At 46.7% G+C, this 21,613-nt stretch overlaps 1 protein-coding gene across 3 annotated transcripts; it reads right to left on the bottom strand.

The window, feature by feature from the left end:
* Window positions 1-4,935: 4,935 nt before the first annotated feature.
* On the bottom strand, window positions 4,936-19,744 carry LOC100285397 (uncharacterized). Of its 3 annotated transcripts, none has more exons than XM_035963088.1 (7): window positions 19,348-19,740; window positions 17,994-18,348; window positions 17,764-17,839; window positions 9,272-9,363; window positions 9,043-9,185; window positions 7,724-7,801; window positions 4,936-5,367 (listed from the first exon to the last, which is right to left on the bottom strand). In XM_035963088.1, exons 2-7 carry the CDS (start codon window positions 18,303-18,305, stop codon window positions 5,322-5,324), a joined length of 747 nt encoding a protein of 248 aa, XP_035818981.1. In that variant the 5' UTR covers window positions 18,306-18,348; window positions 19,348-19,740; the 3' UTR covers window positions 4,936-5,321. The 3 variants fall into 3 exon arrangements, with proteins under 3 accessions (XP_035818981.1, XP_008662051.1, NP_001348296.1); NM_001361367.1 differs by having other exon boundaries at window positions 4,943-5,367; window positions 17,994-18,376; window positions 19,348-19,673; XM_008663829.4 differs by lacking the exon at window positions 7,724-7,801 and having other exon boundaries at window positions 17,994-18,376; window positions 19,348-19,744.
* Window positions 19,745-21,613: the final 1,869 nt, after the last annotated feature.

The raw sequence follows: 21,613 nt of genomic DNA, 5'->3' as shown, positions 1-21,613 counted from the left end.
CTCCTTGCATCTATAAAAGGGAGGTCCAGGGCCTTCATGCGGGAAGGTCGCGCGGGGAACGAGCTGACGAACAGGCTCACTCTCTCTCCCTCGCGTACGCTTGTAACCCCTACTACGAGCACACCCCCCTGGCGCGGGATAACACGAGTCGCGTTTTCCCCCTTATGTTCCATCTCGCGCCAACCCATCTGGGCTGGGACGCGCAGCGACAAATTTACTCGTCGGTCCAGGGACCCCCCGGGGTCGAAACGCCGACAGGTATAACCTCTGTAGAGTGTAAAATTGGTATACTAGTCGTGCTCGCGATCATGAGCAGGTCAGGACTCTCGCATGATTAACTTATGGAATTAAATTAATTTGTCATTTTGCATCGCATTGTGGTTTATTCTTAATTTTGATCTATTATTACTCTGGTTTGGTATCTACTTACATTTAGTAAATGTTAATAAAACTTGATCAACTTATTAAAAGCAATGCTCAGCTTTAACCCTTATTTGTTGATCAGCCTTAGCCTTACACTTCACATGAGTTCCCACCTTTGGTGAGTTCATGCATATTATTCCCCACAACTTGTTGAGCTATGATCTTTTGTGAGCTCACCCTTGTGATATATAACCCCCCACAGTAGAAGAACAGGTGGTCCAGGAGGAGCTCTACAACGAAGAGTACGAGCTCATCTAGGTGGCGTCTCCTAGTCAGCTTTAGGGCGCTAAGGATTAATCTTTAGTTTGCTTTATTGTTCTCATTTATTTTTGGTAAGACTTCTGCTATGTAATAATGATATTTGTGACATTTATCTCTATACACATTGTCATTATATGTGATGTTCTTCTTTGGCGCACATATGAGACGCACCCGGCTTTATCCCTTAAATCCGGGTGTGATAATAACTGCTTCATTCGCTTCTTTGATTGATTGAAATATTTGTGGGACTATATACACCATAATACCTAGTATAGTTGTTACATTCTAGCATGTACCACCATAGATGTAGTGTAATAATGTTAGGTAGGAGACACTCTAATTTACTGAGCTATTGTGACCCAAAAGATCGTAACCTATTTGGTCGTTTTCTTATCTACAAATCTATCTTACTATATATCTCTAACTCAGATGGTCAATACCAGGAAGGGACGCGGTGTCGATCTACCTGCACGCATTCGCCGAAGGAGGGTAGTAGCTAATCCAGAACCGGAGGTTTATCCCCAAACCCTTCGTCTGCTGGAGAAGAAGCCTTTTTCGCTGCCCAAATTCAGCTGCGGCAAGAGATGTCCAACTCCATGACAGATATGCAAGCTCAACTCCACCATAATCAGCAGCATCCACCACCACCACCACCACCCAGGGATAAGCATCACGAGTTGATAATGTGTAGTCTCAAAGGGGCTTGAAAGGGAAATGGAGAAACTGGATAAGGAAGAGTGCTTCCACTACATAATGTTATCAAGGTTCCTTGTTTCAATTTCTTTGGTTCTTCATTGCCATTGGAATTTTCATTTGCTATTTTTGGTGAGGCAATGGGGTTAGGGCACTTAGTTTCTCATTTTTGGTGCTTAATGTCAAAGGGGGAGAAATTAGAGGTCAAAGCAAATGGATCAACAACTACTTGAGTTTTAGAAGTGGTTTAAGCTTTGAACTTTTCTTTTGATCTAAACCCTCTTGATAGCAAAGAGGAGCCCTCTTATTGCCAGAATTGTTCTATTATGGGGGGAATTTTATTTTATGTGAAGGGGGGGGGGGAATTGGTGTTTGATCAAAACAAGTCTTGAAAACTGGTTTGATTGGCAAAACCCAAGTGTTTTTGACTTAGTAGTAAGAAAAGGTTGAAAATGGCTTTGATTGCAAAATAAAAAAAACAAGTGGTGGCTAAATGATCCAAATATGCCAAATCCATTGGATACTTAATTTGTTTGAGTCTGAACTTCAAATTGCATATTTTGACTCATATTGTTTAAGTTAAGTCATATTTGAGTTTCTTTAGGTGTGTTGGCATAAATCACCAAAAAGGGAGATATTGAAAGGAAAATGTGATAGATAGCCATTTCTACCAAAATATTAAGTGTTCAACACACCAACATGGACTAACTAGTTTGATATAAGTATGAGCACGGATCCACTTGAAGGCAATTTGAAGGTACCAAGTCCTAAAGAGCTAAAGTGGAGGACAGAAAGTGCAACTTTGGGTAAAATGGTAAAACCATGAGGTTTGAATACTTAGATAAGTTGCATATGCCTAATAATATGTTTCTAGCACTTTTGTTTTATCTCTAACTCAATTATGTGAGAAAAGTGCTTATAGGACTTAGATTGAGTGATAATGCAAATCCTGGTCAACTTATGGTGAAATGATGAGTTATCTACAGTTATATTCAATTGGATTATGTATTAATTATGTTTATCTTAGTGTTGGAAAGGCTCATAAGAAAGTCCAAGTCGAACCAACTAAGTTTGCAAGTAAGGGATTTAGCTGCTCTGGTCTAGACAGCACTGGACAGGGTCCGTGTGTACTAGACCACTTGTACAACTGAACAGTGAGATCTCCAGAATTTTAATTATAAAATTCATCGGACCGGTACTGTACACGGTCTAGTGACGCACCAGACCGCCCAATAGCGGCTAGCTCCTGGCGCCAACGACTACATCACGGGAAAGTGACACGTGGTGGTCTAGAGGTGCACGGACCCGGTCTGATGCTCCCCCAGAAGGAAGGCATTTGTTAGATCTCGAAGTAAGTGCACAAGGACCCAGTCCGGTGGTGCACCGGACCGGTCTGGTGCCTATAGGAACAGCAGATTTTTCAGCAAGTTTTTATGGAAGGGACAACGACATGGAGCCTTGGGGCTATAAAAGGACCCCCATGATGCATCTCTTTAGTACACAAGCATACCAAAAACCTCTCTACACTCCAACACTCTGCCACAACACGTTTCTGCAATTCTAGAGAGATCTAAATGTATGTTTGAGCTGTTCTTGTAACTTTGTGTGTTTTGCGCTCTTGCGATCTTGTTCTCATGTTGTATTGCTGGTTTTGGCTCTTATGTGTATACTCTCCCCTCTCTTGTGTTTTGATTCACATTGTAACTTTGATTCTTGTGTACGACTATAAGAGACTCCAAATTGTAAATATCCCTTGCGAATGAGGATATAAGTGATATAAGGAAGACTGTGGCACTCAAGTTGGATCTTTGATCACTTGAGAATGGTTGAGTACAACCCTTATCCGTTGGGACACGACAACGTGGAGTAGGCAAGCATTTTAGGCTTGACGGAAACACCGAAAAATCACCGTGTCTTGCGTCCTTATTTTAGGTTGTGATTTTTCTTCCCCTTCCTAAGTTCTCCTATTTCACTTGTGATATTTTTCTTAGTGTAATTTATATCGTAAAAGAGCAATCTAGTAAAGAGGACTTTCTCTCTTCTTCTCACTTCAAACTTGGTTTAGTTATGCGCTAACTCCTAATTTTAAACCAAGTTTGTGTTTCGAGTTATATTTTTGCAGGATCACCTATCCCCCCCTACGGGTGCTCTCGGAAAGTGAATTATGAAGCATGTTAAAACTTGTTAGTCTGAGGACCTTCAGCTAAGACATCTGTCCAACACTGCAAAATATATGTTAGTCACAATAATCTTATATTATCATTAATTATGAAAGCCAACTAAAGATCTATATGCTTTCAAAGCCTATGATAGCTCTCCTTTACCAAGACTTGGAACCTGCTATGTGGAGATAACATACACAAAGTTAAATCTATCCTATGTGTTTACTATAAATATATTGAAAAGAAAAATAAACAATGTCTATGTATTACATGGCTGCACTTACCGCTATATATGTTCTTGCTAGCTATACTATGATGGCTTACAGTCAAGCAACTTTACAAAATTCATATGCTACAACGTAACATGTGTAACTACAAGTTCACCAAGCCACTGGAAAAAAAACTTAGGCCTAGTTTGAGAACTCTATTTTTTCAAGAGATTTCAATTAAAAAAACTAATTTTCTTTGGAAAAATTGAAATCTCTTGAGAAAATATGGTCCCAAACTAGCCTTTAAATAAGCAAATAAAAAACTTTACTTTTATCATAAAACATTATTATGGTGTTTGGTTGTAAATTAAAATATTTCATCTTCTCACTCCTCACTTCTTTTCATTTATCATAAGTTAATAATTAGTAATAATATGAGAAATAAACTTATTCCACAAAATTTATATGGACTCATGATGCAACACCACATCTACCAGTATGGATTGATTCTTTAAACCAAATGGATTGATTCTTCAAACCAAACTCTAGTATGGATTGATTCTTCAAACGAAACACCCTGTATCTAAACCATCCCCTTCTGTTGACGAACAAAAACTATATTACCTCAGAGCAAATTCGGGAGGCCTGGAAATTAGTTTCGACGAATTGCACAGATTTTAGGTGTTCCATTTTTACTCAGAGCAAGGCCTTATCTATACTCAAACACCAAGGTAAAATGATTCTACCATGTCTTTTTTTCAGTTTCTAAAATACCATCACGTCTGATTTTAGTTGTTCCATTTTTACTCAGAGCAAGGCCTTATCTATACTCAAACACCAAGGTAAAATGATTCTACCATGTCTTTTTTCAGTTTCTAAAATATCATCACGTCTTTCCTGGCCTGAACTTACGAGTTAAAACCGTGCAGTTTTGTACATTTTTTTCAATACATCTTTTATCTCTACTACTCTAAGGCCGTCAGCAGCAATCTACCCAAAGTTTATCTAAAAATACTGTTTTATACCGTTCTACACTATAGATTGTATTGTTCGCAGAGTAGAGTTTGAATATGGATATGGTGGAGATAGCCTAAGGGCAATTTAGTAGATGCAAAGGGGCATAAAAGATGAAAAGGTAACAGCCGAATTCTGATGAATGCATCAAAAGTATTCTGAATGGGCAAAACTCGCATAACAGCACAACTGGAGTCTCAGGAAAAAATAATAATCTGTACTGAAATTACATTGTATAGTTCCCCTTTTCAACCCGACGAGTGATAATACTCCAGAGTTCATAAAGTACAACGTAAGACAATTTGCTTCATTGTACAACAACTAATTCAATTATTTTGCCAAAATCCAGATTGTAGGCCGGTACTTTCCAGAAACATTTTATTCAAGCGCTTATACCATAAACAAATGGGGGAACTTCAACAAGCACTAATGAAATATCGAGACAAACATTTGAGAGCAGCAAAAACACTGCAGAATCGAAAAAACTCAAACCGCAGTCTTGAGGAAGGAGCTAGAACAGGCAGCAACATATCCTGGAACAAAATAATCCAACAGCAAGCTATAACACACCAGGGTGAACTGCAGATTCTTTCTGAGTTTTGCACCTGAAACACAGGTAATTGCAGTCAGCACCAGTGAACAATTTGATTCATTTGGAAAATAGGTAGCAAACAGTAAGCAGTGTAAATAGAGAAACAATGTTAGTCATTGCCACACGACAATATCCTATTAGTGAATAATTGCAGTGAGACAGATTTCTTTTGCAGGAAGAATAAATTTCATTCCCAAATATGACCAGGGACATCGTGAATTACTAGTCGGGACAAGATCCCATCTACAATTCATATTAATCCAACCTAGATGTGGCTCTACAAGGTATGGACCTAGCTGACCAAAAATAATTGATCAAAACCAATGCTATATACAAGGAATTTGTTTTCCTCAATCTAAACAAGAATTTAAGAATTTCAACAGTAAGCAATACAAGACCATATATTTGATTAGGGCTTCTTCAAATAGTATGAGAAACCAAGAAACAAATTGCAAATTTTGTGAAAAGAACAGAAAACGAAATGCAAATCTTAAGTCATAAACAGAGACAAATTATATTTCCTATTTTGGTTTTGGGGTACCTTTTTTTCTTCTCTCAGATACACAGGAGAGTTGTATATCATTGCATTAAGAGAACTTAAAGTACAACACCCCTAAAAACACACGACACATACATGCACACAGATGCATGGGTGGTCGTCCTTTGTCTTATAAACTGGCATGAATGTAATCTCAATTTCTATTTTGGGGGTGTGTTCATGTTTTGTTGTACTTGTTTCTCTTCTCCTTTTAATGAAATGATACACAGCTCTCCTGCATATTCAAGAAAATAGTTTTGCACTATTGTATTGATTGTCTTGCCAAAGTTCATTAAGATTAAGAATAGAGCTATTCAGATGATACACCTTTTGGTAGAAATATTATGGTTTTGCTACAATATCGAAGACTATTTAACTAATAGGAACACCTCAACATTTACATGAGCATAATGGCAAAAAATATTGAACAAATCATGTGTCACTTAATTTTCTCCATTATGGTAGCTTCACTATGCATTACTATGGACCTCAAAAGTCACAAGGATGCCCCTCGCACAAGATAATAAGATATAGCGTGACTATGGATAGTATGGTACTAACTGGTACACCTGACTAGTGGCAGATCCAGTGGGCTACACAGGTATGGTATGGGATGGGATACCCTAGGTCCAGCACAACAATACTAATTCAAAAAAGACCTAGTGCTGACGGCTCCCACATGAGTGGGATATTGGGAAGTATAAACCGAGGCAAGCCTTCCCCCATGCAATTTTGGAGAGGCTGCATCGAAATCCCAACAATAGTAATAATCTGTAAAAAGAATAACAGTAGCCAGTATCCACCTGTCTTCTTCCACGCGACTGCGCTAAGGGTACTCGAGGAACCTCCCAACAGGGCAAGTCAGATCTGTGGCAGTTTGGTGCCAGTGGGCTGCCCCCAGCCAGGCCCACGACCACCCTCAGTCCATGTGTCGTTGTCTCAAAACTCCAGATCACCGCAACTCGCCACCACCGCACAGTCAGCGCTCGCGGAACCACAGGAGCCAGCCCCTGCGGTATTGGCATGCCACCACCAGCTCAGCCAGCAGTCGTCCCAGTCCCGTGCCACCGTCTCCAACTCTGCTCTGGTACCGCGAGCCACTATCCAACGGAGTGAGAAATTGAGGTTCGACAAGACATCTGGCATTCTGGTGAGAACTAGGAAGTCCCCTCCTCTCCATTCTCTTCTTTGTTGCAGGGTCTCAAAATCTCGAACCCAAACTTTAAAAAGTGCAGACCCAGTGCTAGAGACTCGCACATGAGTGGGGTCTAGGGAAGGAATAAACAAGGCAAGCCTTCTCCCAGTAAATGCGGAGAGACTTCGAACCCGCAATCTAATGACCCAATGCACCAGATCTGCCCTAACTTTCTCAGTGAGACAGCTCTAACCCAGTTTTCTCTGATCTAATTTGATATAGATGCAACCACATGTGCGTAGTAGAATTGTAGATGTATTGGTTGATTACTTATGCATGTGTTTTGATTGTAGGATAGAAATTAGCCGGGATGTAGGATTTGTAGAAATTAGTCAGGACGTACTGGTTGATTACTCTATTTACTAATTTAAGATTTATCATTATGATATTTAGTATCTGTATACCAAATTATGGAGCAATTGTTATGGTACTTTGTTGAATTGCTAAATAGTTTTTACCAGTTTAGATATGAAAATCTTTATCTGGCATACCCCATGCAAAAATCCTAGACCTAAACACTGCACTTGACTAAGAAAACGACAATCCAGGGAGACTTGTATATTCAGTTATTAAACGCTGAGTTACTGACACAATGCACTGCAGTGAGGTTAAACAAAAAGATGCCTTAATGTATACCTGTTGCAAAACGCACGAGATGCATAGTTGTGATTGTTGCAGTTGTTGCACAACCAGTCCCCGTCACGCCATTTTGCCCTAGCAGGATGCAAGAGCATACGTGATACAATTAGCTAACCCATATTCTGTCAGATGGTAGTAAACTAATTATGCAAATCATGTGCTATGCTGGTGAAACATATTTGTAAAACCCAGAAATTTTCATGAAGTGCCCATTGAACTATGGTAGAATCTTGATCGTGAGTTATGGAACTTAAAATTTATAACTTATTGCGATGTTTCCTAAAATGGGGTATATATAGTAAAAATGCCCATTTCAAATAATGTACTAACATAATCACATCTATAAGTCATTCCCTCACTGCCCCTACTTTTCTCAAAATGCTCCAACAGATTTATTTAGAGAGTAAAATGCATCCGTGGTTCTCAAACTTGGCATGCTATGTCACTTGCGTCCCCGAACTCTCAAAACCATGAAAACGGGTACTTAAACTTGACCGGCCCATCCGAATCCAGGTTTGGCCCATCCAAATACCACTGACGTGAATGCTCAAACTCGATTTTAAATGGGTCGGCTAAGTTCCAGTACTTGTTTTCCTGATTTTAGGAGTTCAGGAACCAAGTGACACATCATGCCAAATTCAAGGACTGCACATGCATTTTGTACAGTTTCCTTAAATGTTGATCAGTCATGGGCTCATTAACTTTGTTTTCAGTTTCCTTTCTCTACTGCAACTATACCTACTCAAAACTATTTGCAGTTCAAAACTTTTAAGCCAACTCCACTTAGCTATTTCCTATAATGTACTCCCTCCGTCTCAAAATAGTAGTCGTTTTACGGGATTAGTGGGTTCATACAATTCTTGAAGCATGTGTTTTGTATGTGTCTAGATTCATCAACATTCATTTGAATATAGACATAAAAACCAAGTGCTAGAACACCTACTATTTTGGGACGGAGGGAGTATTAAAAAAACTAGACATGTGAGGACTAAGACAGCACCCAGGCATTTTGCTAAGATCTCATGCAGGTCAAGAAAACCCCCAGACCCCTGCACCGCCCATACAGAGTCTATGACGTATAATGTTACGTTTATTCTCAGTCTTTTTCTACCCTGATCCCTATCTTTGAAAATAATAAAATTTATAAGAACATCTAATGTGATGATGAACATCAAACACAAGTGCTTGGTATCACTTGACTGTTGGCCCTTAAATCATAACATTCTCAACAATTTGATGAAGTTGACACAAGATTAGAATTCATAACTATATTTAATTTGCAACTAAAGTATCTTCGATTTAGGTTGAAGCTGTACCCTTTTCCCATAAGACCAGACATTCCCTGCCCAGATGGTAATGCCATTGAGCTCCCGTTGTCAAACTTGGGAAAGGCAGACTGGCCATTGCTGCTTCCAGCTCCTTGCTCAATACCCAAAAATAAATTATTTGCAGCTCCTGTCTGCAATCAAATTAAACAAGAAAATCAATACCAGAAAGCATTTATTCAATTAGTCACATCAGTTAAAGAGGGCTACAAATACATACTGAAAGTGGATAATTGTCATTTCCTGGATTTAGCCTTTTATTATCCCAGTCATTGGCCAGGTCCTCTGAAGCCAACCGCTTAGTTCCTAATGCTGAAACAAGCAAGATTGAGAATGAAGAAGAAATAATCTGTTGACATCAAACCTAAAATTAACAGGAACAGTAACTGTAATGTTACATTAAGCATAACAAAGAATAACAACAGAGAATATCTGCAGCCCCTGAATGAAGCATGGATCTAGATTTACTATCACCTTCACGGGAAGATAAGTTCTATGCAACTGTCAAGGGCGTTGGCCCCTAGGGTAGCTGGCCCTCGACTACGGAGATTGTAGTCTCGGTCCATCTTCTCCGGCAAGGGGAGCACCCTGCCGCAGGCTTGCTGGAATTGGAGAGAGGAGATTGGATAGATAACAAATTGCTTGATTTCCTGCTGCCATGCGGCTTATAAATAGCCCTAGGGCTAACCAACTTCTCCTACAAACTCTCAACTAATCCTACTTTCTTGGACTTATCTACTGCTAACCAACTCTCCACAATTCTCTCATCTAAATCTTATTCTCTAGCCTTATCCTAGCCGGCTAATCAGCCCCTGGCTGTTGGCGCCTAGCCTGCCTGCTCGGTCACCCTGCGCACGTCGCGGGCGCGCCTGCGCCTGCTGTAGGTGCGGCCCCACATGACATCTCTCCCCCCCTCGAGACCCAGCTCGTCCTCGAGCTGAAAGTCGGGGTACTTGCCGCGGAATGAGTCCAAGTCCTCCCACGTTGCGGATGCAGCAGATTGGCCCTTCCAATGGACAAGCACTTGACGGATGCCGCGAGCCATGCGGGCGCGTACGACCTGGTCTGGTTCCGGCTCCACCGCGCCATGATGAATGTTGGGCGGCAGTGGCGGAGCTGCTGGGGGGTGCCCACCCACTTCTTCAAGAGGCCCACATGAAAGACGTCATGGAGCTTGGCGCGAGGGGGAAGCTCCAGGCTAACAGCGACATTGTTGACGAGCTCGGAGATGCGGTAGGGCCCGAAGTACCGTGGCTGCAGCTTGCCTTGGACCGCCGGGGACAGGGATGCAACTAGGCAGTGTCGAAGGCGGAGCAGGACCCAGTCACCCACTTCGTAGGAGACCTGGCGGTGGTGTTTGTTATAGTGGAGCTTCTGAACAGCTTGTGCTTGCTCAAATCTATACCACACATCCGCCAAGAACTCTTCCCGTTCTTCCATTGTCTTGGCCACAGCGGCTACGCGCGTATCCCCAGGCTCATATGACCGGATGGACGGAGGATCCCGGCCATAGACCACTCAAAATGGCGTGTCGCGTAGGGACGACTAATAGGCAGTGTTGTAGGTGTACTTTGCCCATGGTAACCATCGAAGCCATTGGCGGGGGCGATCACCTGTAAAACAGCGGAGTTACATGATAATAACACGGTTAGCAGCCTTCGTCTGCCCGTCGGATTGTGGATGGAATGCCGGCGTCATGTGCAGCTTGACATTCATGAGCCGCATCAACTCCTTCCAAAATGTAGAGGTGAACACGGGGTCCCGGTCGGACACCATGGACTGCGGCACCCCGTGTAGGCGGACAATTTCGGTAAAGAACGCCTGGGCCACAGATTCCGCCGAATAAGGATGGGCGAGCGGAATGAAGTGGCAGTACTTGCTGAAGCGATCCACCACCGTGAGGATTACTGACTTGTCGCGAACCCGTGGCAGCGCCTCCACGGAGTCCAGGCCAATGTCCGCCCAGACAGCTGTCGGGACAAGTAATGGATGAAGAAAGCCCGCCGGATGTAGGTGTTCTTATTTGTATCTTTGGCATGTGGCGCAGGCGCGCACCAAATCCTGAACGATGCGACGCATGTCGGGAAAGTGAAAGTCCCGGCGAAGCCGGTGCAAGGTGCGCTGCACCCCTTCGTGGCCATCCTCATGTACCGCCGCCACCAGCTCCTGCAGGAGCGGAGATGCTGGTGGCACGTACAGCCGCCCGTCGTAGGTCACCAAATCGTCGGTGAGGGCCCATGGAGCCGCTCGAGATCCAGCAGCCAACTCCTCGCGGAGAGCTACCAGCGCCGGGTCGGTGGCCTGAACGTCATGGAGACGTGTGATGAAGTCGAAGCGCGACGCGGAGACAGCTAGAACCGCGCTGCCGTTAGTCTCCTCTGTGTCGCGGCGGGAGAGGGCATCCGCCACCGTGTTGAGGGCGCCCGGCTTATATTCGACGGCGAAGTCAAAGCCGAGGAGCTTGCCGACCCAATGATGCTTCGGGATTGTGGCGAGACGTTGATCCAGTAGAAATTTAAGGTTGTAGTGGTCTGTCCGTACTGTGAAACGTCGGCCCCAAAGGTACGACCTCCAATGTCGAATGGTCTGCACAAGGCCGATGAGTTCTCGCTCATATGCAGCTAGGGAGCGGTGTCGGGGAGCTATCAGCCGGCTGAAGTATGCAATGGGGTGTTTATCCTGGAGCAACACCGCCCCAAAGTCGTAGGTCGATGTGTCGCACTCCACCACGAACGGGCGCGTGAAGTTCGAGAGCGCCAAGATCGGAGCTGAGGTCACCACGGTTTTGAGGGCTTGGAAGGTCGCGGCAGCATCGTCGTTCCACGTGAAGCCGTCCTTCTTCAATAGCGCGGTCAGAGGGGCCGCAATAGCGCCGTAGTCGTTGACGAATTTGCGGTAGTAGCCCGCAAGACCCAAGAACCCACGTACGGCTCGCGCGGACCGGGGTTTGGGCCAATCAGCCACCGCCTGCACCTTGGCGGGATCCATGGCAACTCCAGCGTCGGAGATGACATGCCCCAGGTAAGCGATGGAGCGCTCGCCAAACGCGCATTTGGAGCGTTTGGCGAAGAGACAGTGCTGCTGCAGCACCGTGAGGACGGGCCGAAGATGCCAAAGATGGTCCACCCATGACGCACTGTAGATCAAAATGTCGTCAAAAAATACCAGCACGAAACGGCGTAGGAACGGCCGTAGCACATCATTCATCAGTGACTGGAATGTCGCCAGTGCATTGCATAAGCCAAACGGCATCACCAGGAATTCGTAGAAGCCGTCGTGGGTACGGAACGTCGTTTTGTCGATGTCGGCTGAACGCATGCGGACTTGATGATAGCCCGAGCGTAGGTCGAGTTTGGTGAAGAACTTGGCGCCGTGGAGCTCGTCGATCAGCTCGTCCACTACGGGGATGGGGAAGGCATCCTTGATGGTGATGGCGTTCAAGGCGCGGTAGTCGACGCAGAACCGCCACGAGCCATCAGGTTTCTTGACGAGGAGGATGGGCGAGGAGAACGCCGAGGAACTCCGGCGGACGAGCCCTTGCTCGAGCATGGTGGCGCACTGTCGCTCCAGCTCGTCCTTGTGGGACGCTGGATAGCGGTAGGGGCGCACTGCGACAGGCTCCGAGCCGTGATCGCGGGAGCGTGGCGGTGGGAGCCCCCGTGGTTCGGAGAAGACGCCGGCGAAAGACGCGAGTAGCTCGTCTAGTAGGGATGGTGACGCCGAGGTGGTGTGGAGGGTGGGCGCCATAGGCCCCTGGACGCCATGCCAGCAGATTGGTTGGCCCTACCGATAGAATGTTAGTTTCCAAGCGCCGAAATCCCAGAGGACCGGCCCCAACGTGGCCAGCCAGCGAGTGGCCAACACCATGTCGAAACCTGCAAGTGGCATTACAAACAGGTCGGCGTGAAAGGTGGCGTCGTGGATAGTGAATGCGGCCTACCGGAGGACGCCCACGCAGGTGACGCGTTCGTCGTTCGCCACTGCCGCCGTAAGCCGCAAACGGCTTTGGAGAGGCAGCCCGGTGCGTCTGGCCGCGGACTCGGATATGAAGTCATGTGTCGACCCGAAGTCGAGTAGCGCCAGAAGAGGGGAGGCTCCCAACGTGACGACAACCTGCATCGTGTTGCTGAAGCGGACGCCTGCGAGGGCGTGCAGGGAGAAGACGGGAGTCTCCGCCTCCGTGGTGTCGTCACCGTCGTCGATGTCCACTCCATGGACGTAGAAGAGTCGCTTGCAGGTGCGGTTGTGCCCCCGCGTATATTTCTCGTCGCAGTTGAAGCACAGGCCTAACCAACGACGCTCCTCCTGCTCCAGGCGCGATAGGCGCTTCACTGGCTAGCCCTCCGTGGCCCGCAGTGTAGCCGCCCGGTCTCCTGGGCCCACAGGGAGGGCGAGACGCGGTGCTGGAGTCGGCAGGAGGCCGCAATGTGTCGGTTTGGTAGCCGCCGGCGTAGACAGCTCCATCTGCTCGATCTGTCGCGCCAGACTCATGGCGGCTGCGAGCAACTGTGGATTGTGGATGCGCACGGCGTGACTGAGCGGAGGCCCCAGCCCGCCCGTGAACAGCTGCACCCGCTGGATCAACTGCAGCTGACCGGCGCGAGGCAGGAGCGCCTGGAAACGGTCCTGGTACTCGGTGACCGTGCCTGTGCGCCGGCAGTCGGCGAGCTCGAACAGCGGGGCGGAGCGAAGCGGTGGCCCGTAGCGAAGGTTGAGGAGGTCCTTGAAACGGCGCCATGTGGGAATGCCGCCCTCGTCCTCCTGGATTTGGATGTACCACAACTGGGCGTCGTCTTCCAGGTTGTATGAGGCCATCCAAACATTTTCTTCCTCCATGATGCGATGCTGGTGGAAGTACAACTCGCAGCGGTTGATGAAGATGAGAGGGTCGGACTTGCCGTCGTAACGGGGAAAATCCATCTTCTGAAATCTCGACGGACGATCGTTATGGTGTTTGCTCGTGCTCGGGCGAGGTCCGTTGGAGGACGACGACGAGCGATCGGTCAGAGCCTGGATCGCTGCGGCGTTGGCCTGGACGGCGGATTGTAGGGTCTGCATATTGGCCATGAGTGCCTCCAAAGTGGACTTGATGTCGTCCCCTGTGGTACTAGTGGTGGCCGGTGATGTCGCCAAAGTGGCGGACGGTGGAGAGAGGGCGGCGGCCGGAGGCGGTGTAGCAGCGGTTGGTGATGGAGAGGAAGAGCTAGCGGAGTAGGATCACCAGGATCGCGATACCAAGTTGTCAAGGGCGTCGGCCCCTAGGGTAGCTGGCCCTCGACTATGAAGATAGTAGTCTCGGTCTGTCTTCTCCGGCAAGGGAAGCACCCTGCACCAGGCTTGCTGGAATTGGAGAGAGGAGATTGGATAGATAACAAATTGCTTGATTTATTCCCTGCTACCATGCGGCTTATAAATAGCCCTAGGGCTAACCAACTTCTCCTACAAACTCTCAACTAATCCTACTTTCTTGGACTTATCTGCTGCTAACCAACTCTCCACAAATCTCTCATCTCAATCTTATTCTCTAGCCTTATCCCAGCCGGCTAATCAGCCCCTGGCTGTTGGCACCTGGCCTGCCTGCTCGATCGCCCTGCGGTGTAGGTGTGGCCCCACACGACAGCAACCCCCCCCACACACACACACAGACTTGCCGGCACCACCACCACCAAAATACCCATAGCCACATAAACCTCAACCAAGGGATGGCAGACCCCTTATTCTGTTCTTAAGCAGTTTGTGTCATTCTTGAAACATTGACTTGTGTTGTTTATATGCCCAGACACAATCATGATCTACACAGGGGTGGACCCAGTGGGTAGTCCATAATCCATATGTGTCACGGCACACAATAAGAACACAAAAGAGCAGTTAGCTTAGTGGTCTAAGTGTTGTGTTTTGAACTAGCCAGTCACAGTTTGAACCCTGATTTTATTTCTTTTCTCATTTTTTCTATATATATATATATATATAGATATATAGATTGTATATTACGAGCCCTGGGCTTCCAATAACTACAGGAAGCCTAGGTCAGACGGTGCAATCCGGTCGAGCCGGACCAAGTCCGGACTGCTATAGAAACACCCCCACGCCGCCAGGGATTAGGTTTTAGCAGCGGCGGCGGTTCCCTCGGGCGTGCGAACGGCGGCGATCCTGGGGGCCAGAGGTGGTGCCACCCCGAAGCGGGCGACCGACGGCGACGCTCCCGAGGCAGGCGGGCAAGCGGTGACGGCGCTCCCGAAGCGGACAGGCGGCGGCGGCGCACCCTAGGCCCGATGGCAACGGCGGTTGTGCAAGGCGCGGTAGGCGTCGACAGTGGCCACGAGGTACGCGGGTCGCTCTGGCGGTCGCGCGAGACGCGGTTGTCTCTGGCGATGGCGGCCACGCGAGGCGTGGGTGGCTCTAGCGTCCTTCGACGACCAACTCCTCCAATCTAGCGGCTTCGGCGGCGTCCTTTGATCTAGCGGCCTCGGGATCGTCCTCCGGCGACGAACTATCCGATCCATGTTTATGTCATCAATGATTATGTTTTATGCCTGCTACTTACACTATATGCACTCTAGTGATGATTTTTACGACGATAAATACAATTTTATGTTGCCATAAAACTGTCCCTAATTCCCGCGGGGGCTGTTAGTTGAATCGATATTAGGTTTTTTATCAATTATGCTACACAGTGTATGTATTTATGCGACTTTGTATATGAATTTATGCTCTGCGTGAACCATGTCATCCTATTTTTTTGCATGTGTGTTGTGGAAACGAAAATATCATCCAAAATTTTCGCGCATGCAATGGAAACTCCAACAATCTACCATAATTTTTGGATTTGCATAAAAATAGAAACCCCATGGATGCGACTCCCATATTTTCGGAACTACCATAAAAATAGGATCGTGAATACAACTCACCAGAGATATGAACCTCTCACATTGGCTCGGTATTTACGCTTATAACTGAGGGGTTTTATGCTCAAAATTTAAGATTTTTACGCTCGAACCTGGAGATGTGTCCACCAGTGAACCACTTGCCAGATTTTTTATGCAGTGTACAGCATTGCATAAATACCTACACCGTGTAACATAATTTGTATAAGTATATATCATAAACTGGTTCTAACGAGTCTAGTTGCATGGCTGTTGGAGCGATCCTATATTTATAGAGGAAATAAAGCATTAAATATGATTTTTTGTTTCCATGCATACCAATCTATTTCCTTTCATCGTACATTTTTGTCATCCTAATTTTGTGCACATGCAGCAGGTAACAGATTTTTACGCAGTGTACCGAATTGCATAAATATCTACACCGTGTAGTATAATTAGTATCAGTATATATCATAAACTGATCCTGACGAGCCTAGCTACATAGTTGTTGAAGCGATCCTATATTTATAGAGGAAATAAAGCATTAAATACGATTTTTTATTTCCATACATGTGAATCCATTTCCTTTCATCATACATTTTTGTCATCCTAATTTTGTGCATGCAGCATGTAACAGATTTTTACGTAGTATACTAAATTGCATAAATATCAACATTGTGTAGCATAATTAGTATCGGTATATATCATAAATTGGTCCTGACGAGTCTAGTTGCATGTCTGTTGCAGCGATCCTATATTTATGGAGGAAATCAAGCATTTAAAAATAGAAATTGTCACATATCTCTTTCCTAAATTTACGCGCATGCAGGGAAACGTGTTTGACTCATGCATGTCTTCCTATTTTTTGCATGCACAGACGTGGGGTGGGGGCGCACCCGACAGCCTGGTTTGACGAGTGGGTGCAGTGGGCACGCCAGGCTGGACCAGGTCGCAGGGTGGTCGGTCTGGGGTCATATATATATATATATATATATATATATATATATATATATATATATATATATATATATATATATATATATATATATATATATATATATATATATATATATATATATATATATATATATATATATATATATATATATACACACGAAGGGGCTAAAGTGCTAGGAGACACATCCTAGCCACCATCGCCTTTGTCCCTAGCCCAGGGCTCCTAATATACCTATATATATAGACACACACAAGAAGGGGCTGAAGTGCTAGGAGACACATCCTAGCCACCATCGCCTCTGTCCCTAGAGGTCACCACACCTGCCCTTCTTTTCGTTGTGTGTGTTGTGCTAGCAGCCTAGCACACCGTCGTCGCGACTTCTCGTCCCCGCATGCATGGTGATATTGTTGTTTTTGTTGCTATGTTGATCGACAACGAACGTAAGAAGCAGTGAACGTGTTGCTACTCCTGGTATACGAGTACGAGAACATACGACTACTTACACTACATCGTTGTGCTCTTCTTCTGCTGCGCTACACGTCAAATGGTAACGATCAATGATTCTCTACTTATATGTTATCTTGGTTGAACGTGGTAGATATGCTAGTCCATAGCGTACCCGTTTTTGTACAGACTGATGATGAGAGTTTCTCCAACAGTCTAACCAGTGTAACTCGGTAGAAGTTGGCAGAAAACCCCAACAGATGTGAAAGCAGTAGTCAGCTATTAACCTTGACAATTAGAGTGACTAAACCACACCTGGCAAAGCAATCACAGCATGCACACTATTGGAGTGGTAAACATGCAGCGATTATTCCAAAAGAGTAGTAGGTATTTTGTATGGGTTAAAATAAAAGAACATTGTAAAAACTGAGGAACTTATTGTCTTACTGGAAGAGGCATCAGATGTAGCTTTCATTGTTGTGGAGGGAATGCCCGATGGTACAGGTGCACCACACTCTTTGCACTGAAAAAGAGAGATTAAGGAGAGCATTAATGCATTACAGAAAAAAGTTGAACCAAGAACACATTAAAGGTCAGAGTGCACAGCCAAATTGAGAAACATTTGTTAAGGCTATCTATGATTTCAACTGGACCAGATTAGCGTAGTTTATAATTACCTGAGTACGAGATGAATAGTTATGAAATCCACAGCTGCAGAGCCAATCTCCATTACGCCAATCCTTTGGAACACCTAAAAACTGATTTGGGTTGCCGTTGCCAAATGGCCAACCAGAAGATTGCATCCCATATCTACCAGCCATCCCATAGGGCCAGTTTGCATTTGCAAGTAGTTGCTGCTGCAAAGGTGAATTGGCAGCCATCCCAAAGTTCATCTTATAGGCAGAAGCAGAAGCAGCAAGGCTTTGTAGTCTTGCAATATAAGTTGCATAAGTTGGCATAGTCATCCCTGCCATTTGCAATGCTGGCATTGCTGCTTCCTCCTTGGGCAAGCCACACTTTTTGCAGTTCTTTCTGGATGCATAATTATTGTTACTGCAACCTATTCATCCATTTGCCGCATAAACCCACCAGCACAGTAGGCAGCAAAACGCACCGAAGCACACCCACACCCACCACCACCATGACCAGCCATCACGCACAAACCCATAGAAAGGAATAGACACACGCACACTAGTCATTACTTAGCACACTCATTGGTAAAGTTTTTTTTCTAATATTATCTACATATAGCAGCATTCAATGAACAAAATAAACAGAAGGAATAATGAAAATATTTCTAATAGGTAGTAGCAACAATTAAAACACAAACAAAGATCATCCAAGATACTTTCAGAACATATAGTAGTACTAAATACCCTGATTACCGTGCTTATAAGAGAGGTATACAGTTTGGTCAAAAAAAAATATAGATCAAAGAGGGTGAATGAACTGATTTGCATGGAAAGCTTAAGGAGCGGTGGTCAAATAATTTGTAGAGTTTCCTTTCTTAGTTTGAATGAAGTTTCTAGTTCCTTTATTTACACCTGTTCTGTTTTAAAAAATAAACACTCATCATTTAAAATGCAACTAACTTACCTTATTAAAATGTTGTCTGCATGACTAGAAAAGATCATGTTTGGATGAGTTAGGGCTACTAGATGGGTTAAAATCTAGCTGAGTTTGGCTAGCTAGTTGGCTAACAGCTAGTTAAAAACTTGGCTAAAAAATTATCACGTCTATTAGCCCTCTTGTTTGGATGCACTAGAATCAATTTTAGCTAATTTTAGCTAGCTAGTAATTAGATCTTGAATCCAAACAGACCCAAAGTCTAGCTAAGAAGTCTACAATAATAACCAGGGCTATGCCAACATACTAAACCTAGAGCGAACACAAGGGATGAAGGAGAAATGCTAGATTCACTAGACTATCAATGCGCTGCATAGGGATGGATGAGAGCCAGCATCTACAACAAGTGACGGGTGATTCAGGGCTGGGTAATAATGAAGGGTAGCGTGGCAGGAGAGGTGTTACCGGTGCAGATCCAGTCCCCGGCGCGGGGTAGCCACTTGGAGTCGCGCGGGGTGTTGGGGTCGACGAGGAGGCGCGGCTGCTTGCAGCGGTTGCAGAGCGAGCGGAAGGCGTAGTTGCGGTTGCCGCAGCTGCCGCAGTCCCAGTCGCCCTCCCTGCCGCCCCCTCCGCCGCCGCCGGACGACGAGCCCGCGCCTGCGCCGCCGCCTCCAGCCATGGGCAGGAGGTTACGCGAGCTGGTGTGGGGACGGGGCTGGAAATGGAGGAGGTGGAAGATTTGGCTGGCTGCCTGGCTCTCCTTTGTGGGCGATTGATTTTGGGGAGGAGAGAAGGCCAGGCAGCAGGAAGCAAACAAGGATCCAAGGGGGAGCAACCGGGTATATTCCGGCTCTCACCGCAACACACCGATGTATGTGCGGGTTTAAATCGCTGAGTTTTCTTTTTCTTTTTTTTCGAGAATTGTAAACAGAATTTTTTTTCCTAAAAAAATTGTAAAAATATTTAACCATTGACATCCAATCCTCTTGGGCTCACAAATTGAATCTTCCGTCCTATAAGACTCATCCACGTACATTAATTTTCAAACGGCTTTTATACTCATTATTCTTTTTTTACTATTGGCGTTTTTTTGGGCATACGCGATGTGCAGACTCGAGGCCTCTGCTTCTAGTTCTCGCTGGATCAGTTTTCGCAGGACGGTCCGGGCCAACTGTGTGTAACTAGTTATTGTCGTCAAAAGCTGTCCAGCATCCCTAAACGTCCAGCTTCTTAGGGCGCTTCCGTGGGCCGCGCTTCGGGTGAAGTTGTCCCACAACGGTTTGAAAGAAGCGGCCGAAGCCCCCTCATCTTGAAGAAGTCATCGGCATCCCGTGGCCACTCGCGCTGCCATTTAGGGTTTCAACCCCACCCTCCGCTGCCATCATTCGCTGAGGCCGTGTCGTCGTCTTCGCAGGTATGCTCTGCTCCATTTCTCCGGCGTCCTGACCCGCCCTTTCGTCTCCTCCATTTCCCATCCCCCTCGCTCTCTGCTTTTGACCGCGGCATTCCTCCCTGTCGGCGTTTCGACCCCGGGGGGTCCCTGGACCGACGAGTAAATTGTCGTTGCGTGTCCCAGCCCAGATGGGTCGGCGCGAGACGGGACACAAAGGGGGAGAACAGTAAGGGGAACCCGCGGCCTTCGTGTTGTCCTGCGCCCAGGGCGGATGGATGCGCTTGCAGTAGGGGGTTACAAGCGTTCGCGTGGGAGAGAGCGAGAGCCTTATGCGTCGGTCCGTTCTCCCGCGTGGCCAACCTTCTCGTACGAGAGCCCTGGACCTTCCTTTTATAGGCGTAAGGAGAGGGTCCAGGTGTACAATGGGGGGTGTAGCAGTGTGCTAACATGTCTAGCAGAGAGGAGCTAGAGCCCTAAGTACATGCCGTCGTGGCAGTCGGAGAGGTTTTGGCACCCTGTTCATGTGATGTCGTGGCCGTCGGAGGAGCGCTTGGGCCCTGTGGAAGGACAGATGTCGGAGCTGTCGAATCCTTGCTGACGTCTCCTTGCTTTCGTAAGGGGCTGAGAGCTGCCGTCGTCATGGAGCACGCGGGGCGCCATCATTATTTGTTTACCGGGGCGAGCCAGATGGGACGCCGGTCTTGTTCCCGTAGCCTGAGCTAGCTATGGGTAGGGTAATGATGGCCCCCCCTGTGACGTGGTCGGTCCGAGCCCTAGGTCGGGCGAGGCGGAGGCTCCTCCGAGGTCGAGGTCGAGTCCGTCTTCCGAGGTCGAGGTCGAGTCCGTCTTCTGAGGTCGAGGCTGAGTCCGAGCCCTGGGGTCGGGCGAGGCGGAGTCCGTCTTCCGAGGTCGAGGTTGAGTCCGAGCCCTGGGTCGGGCGAGGCGGAGACCGTCTTCCGAGGCCGAGGCTGAGTCCGAGCCCTGGGTCGGGCGAGGCGGAGTCCGTCTTCCGAGGCTGAGGCTGTGTCCGAGCCCTGGGGTCGGGCGAGGCGGTGTCCGTCGTCCAGCGTCGAGGTTGAGCCTGAGCCCTGGGGTCGGGCGAGGCGGAGCTTCCTATGGCGCCCAAGGCTGGACTTAGCTGTTGTCAGCCTCACTCTGTCGAGTGGCACAGCAGTCGGAGCGACACAGGCGGTGTTGTTTTCTTGTCAGGTCGGTCAGTGGAGCGGCGAAGTGACTGCGGTCACTTCGGCTCTGTCGACTGAAGAGCGCGCGTCAGGATAAGGTGTCAGGCGATCCTTGCATTAAATGCTCCTGCAATACGGTCAGTTGGCGTGGCGA

This window comes from Zea mays, chromosome 10 (genome assembly GCF_902167145.1).
Source record: "Zea mays cultivar B73 chromosome 10, Zm-B73-REFERENCE-NAM-5.0, whole genome shotgun sequence".
NCBI lineage: Eukaryota > Viridiplantae > Streptophyta > Magnoliopsida > Poales > Poaceae > Zea > Zea mays.
The sequence above is the reverse complement of the archived record's forward strand: the minus strand, read 5'-3'. Positions and strand labels throughout refer to the sequence as shown.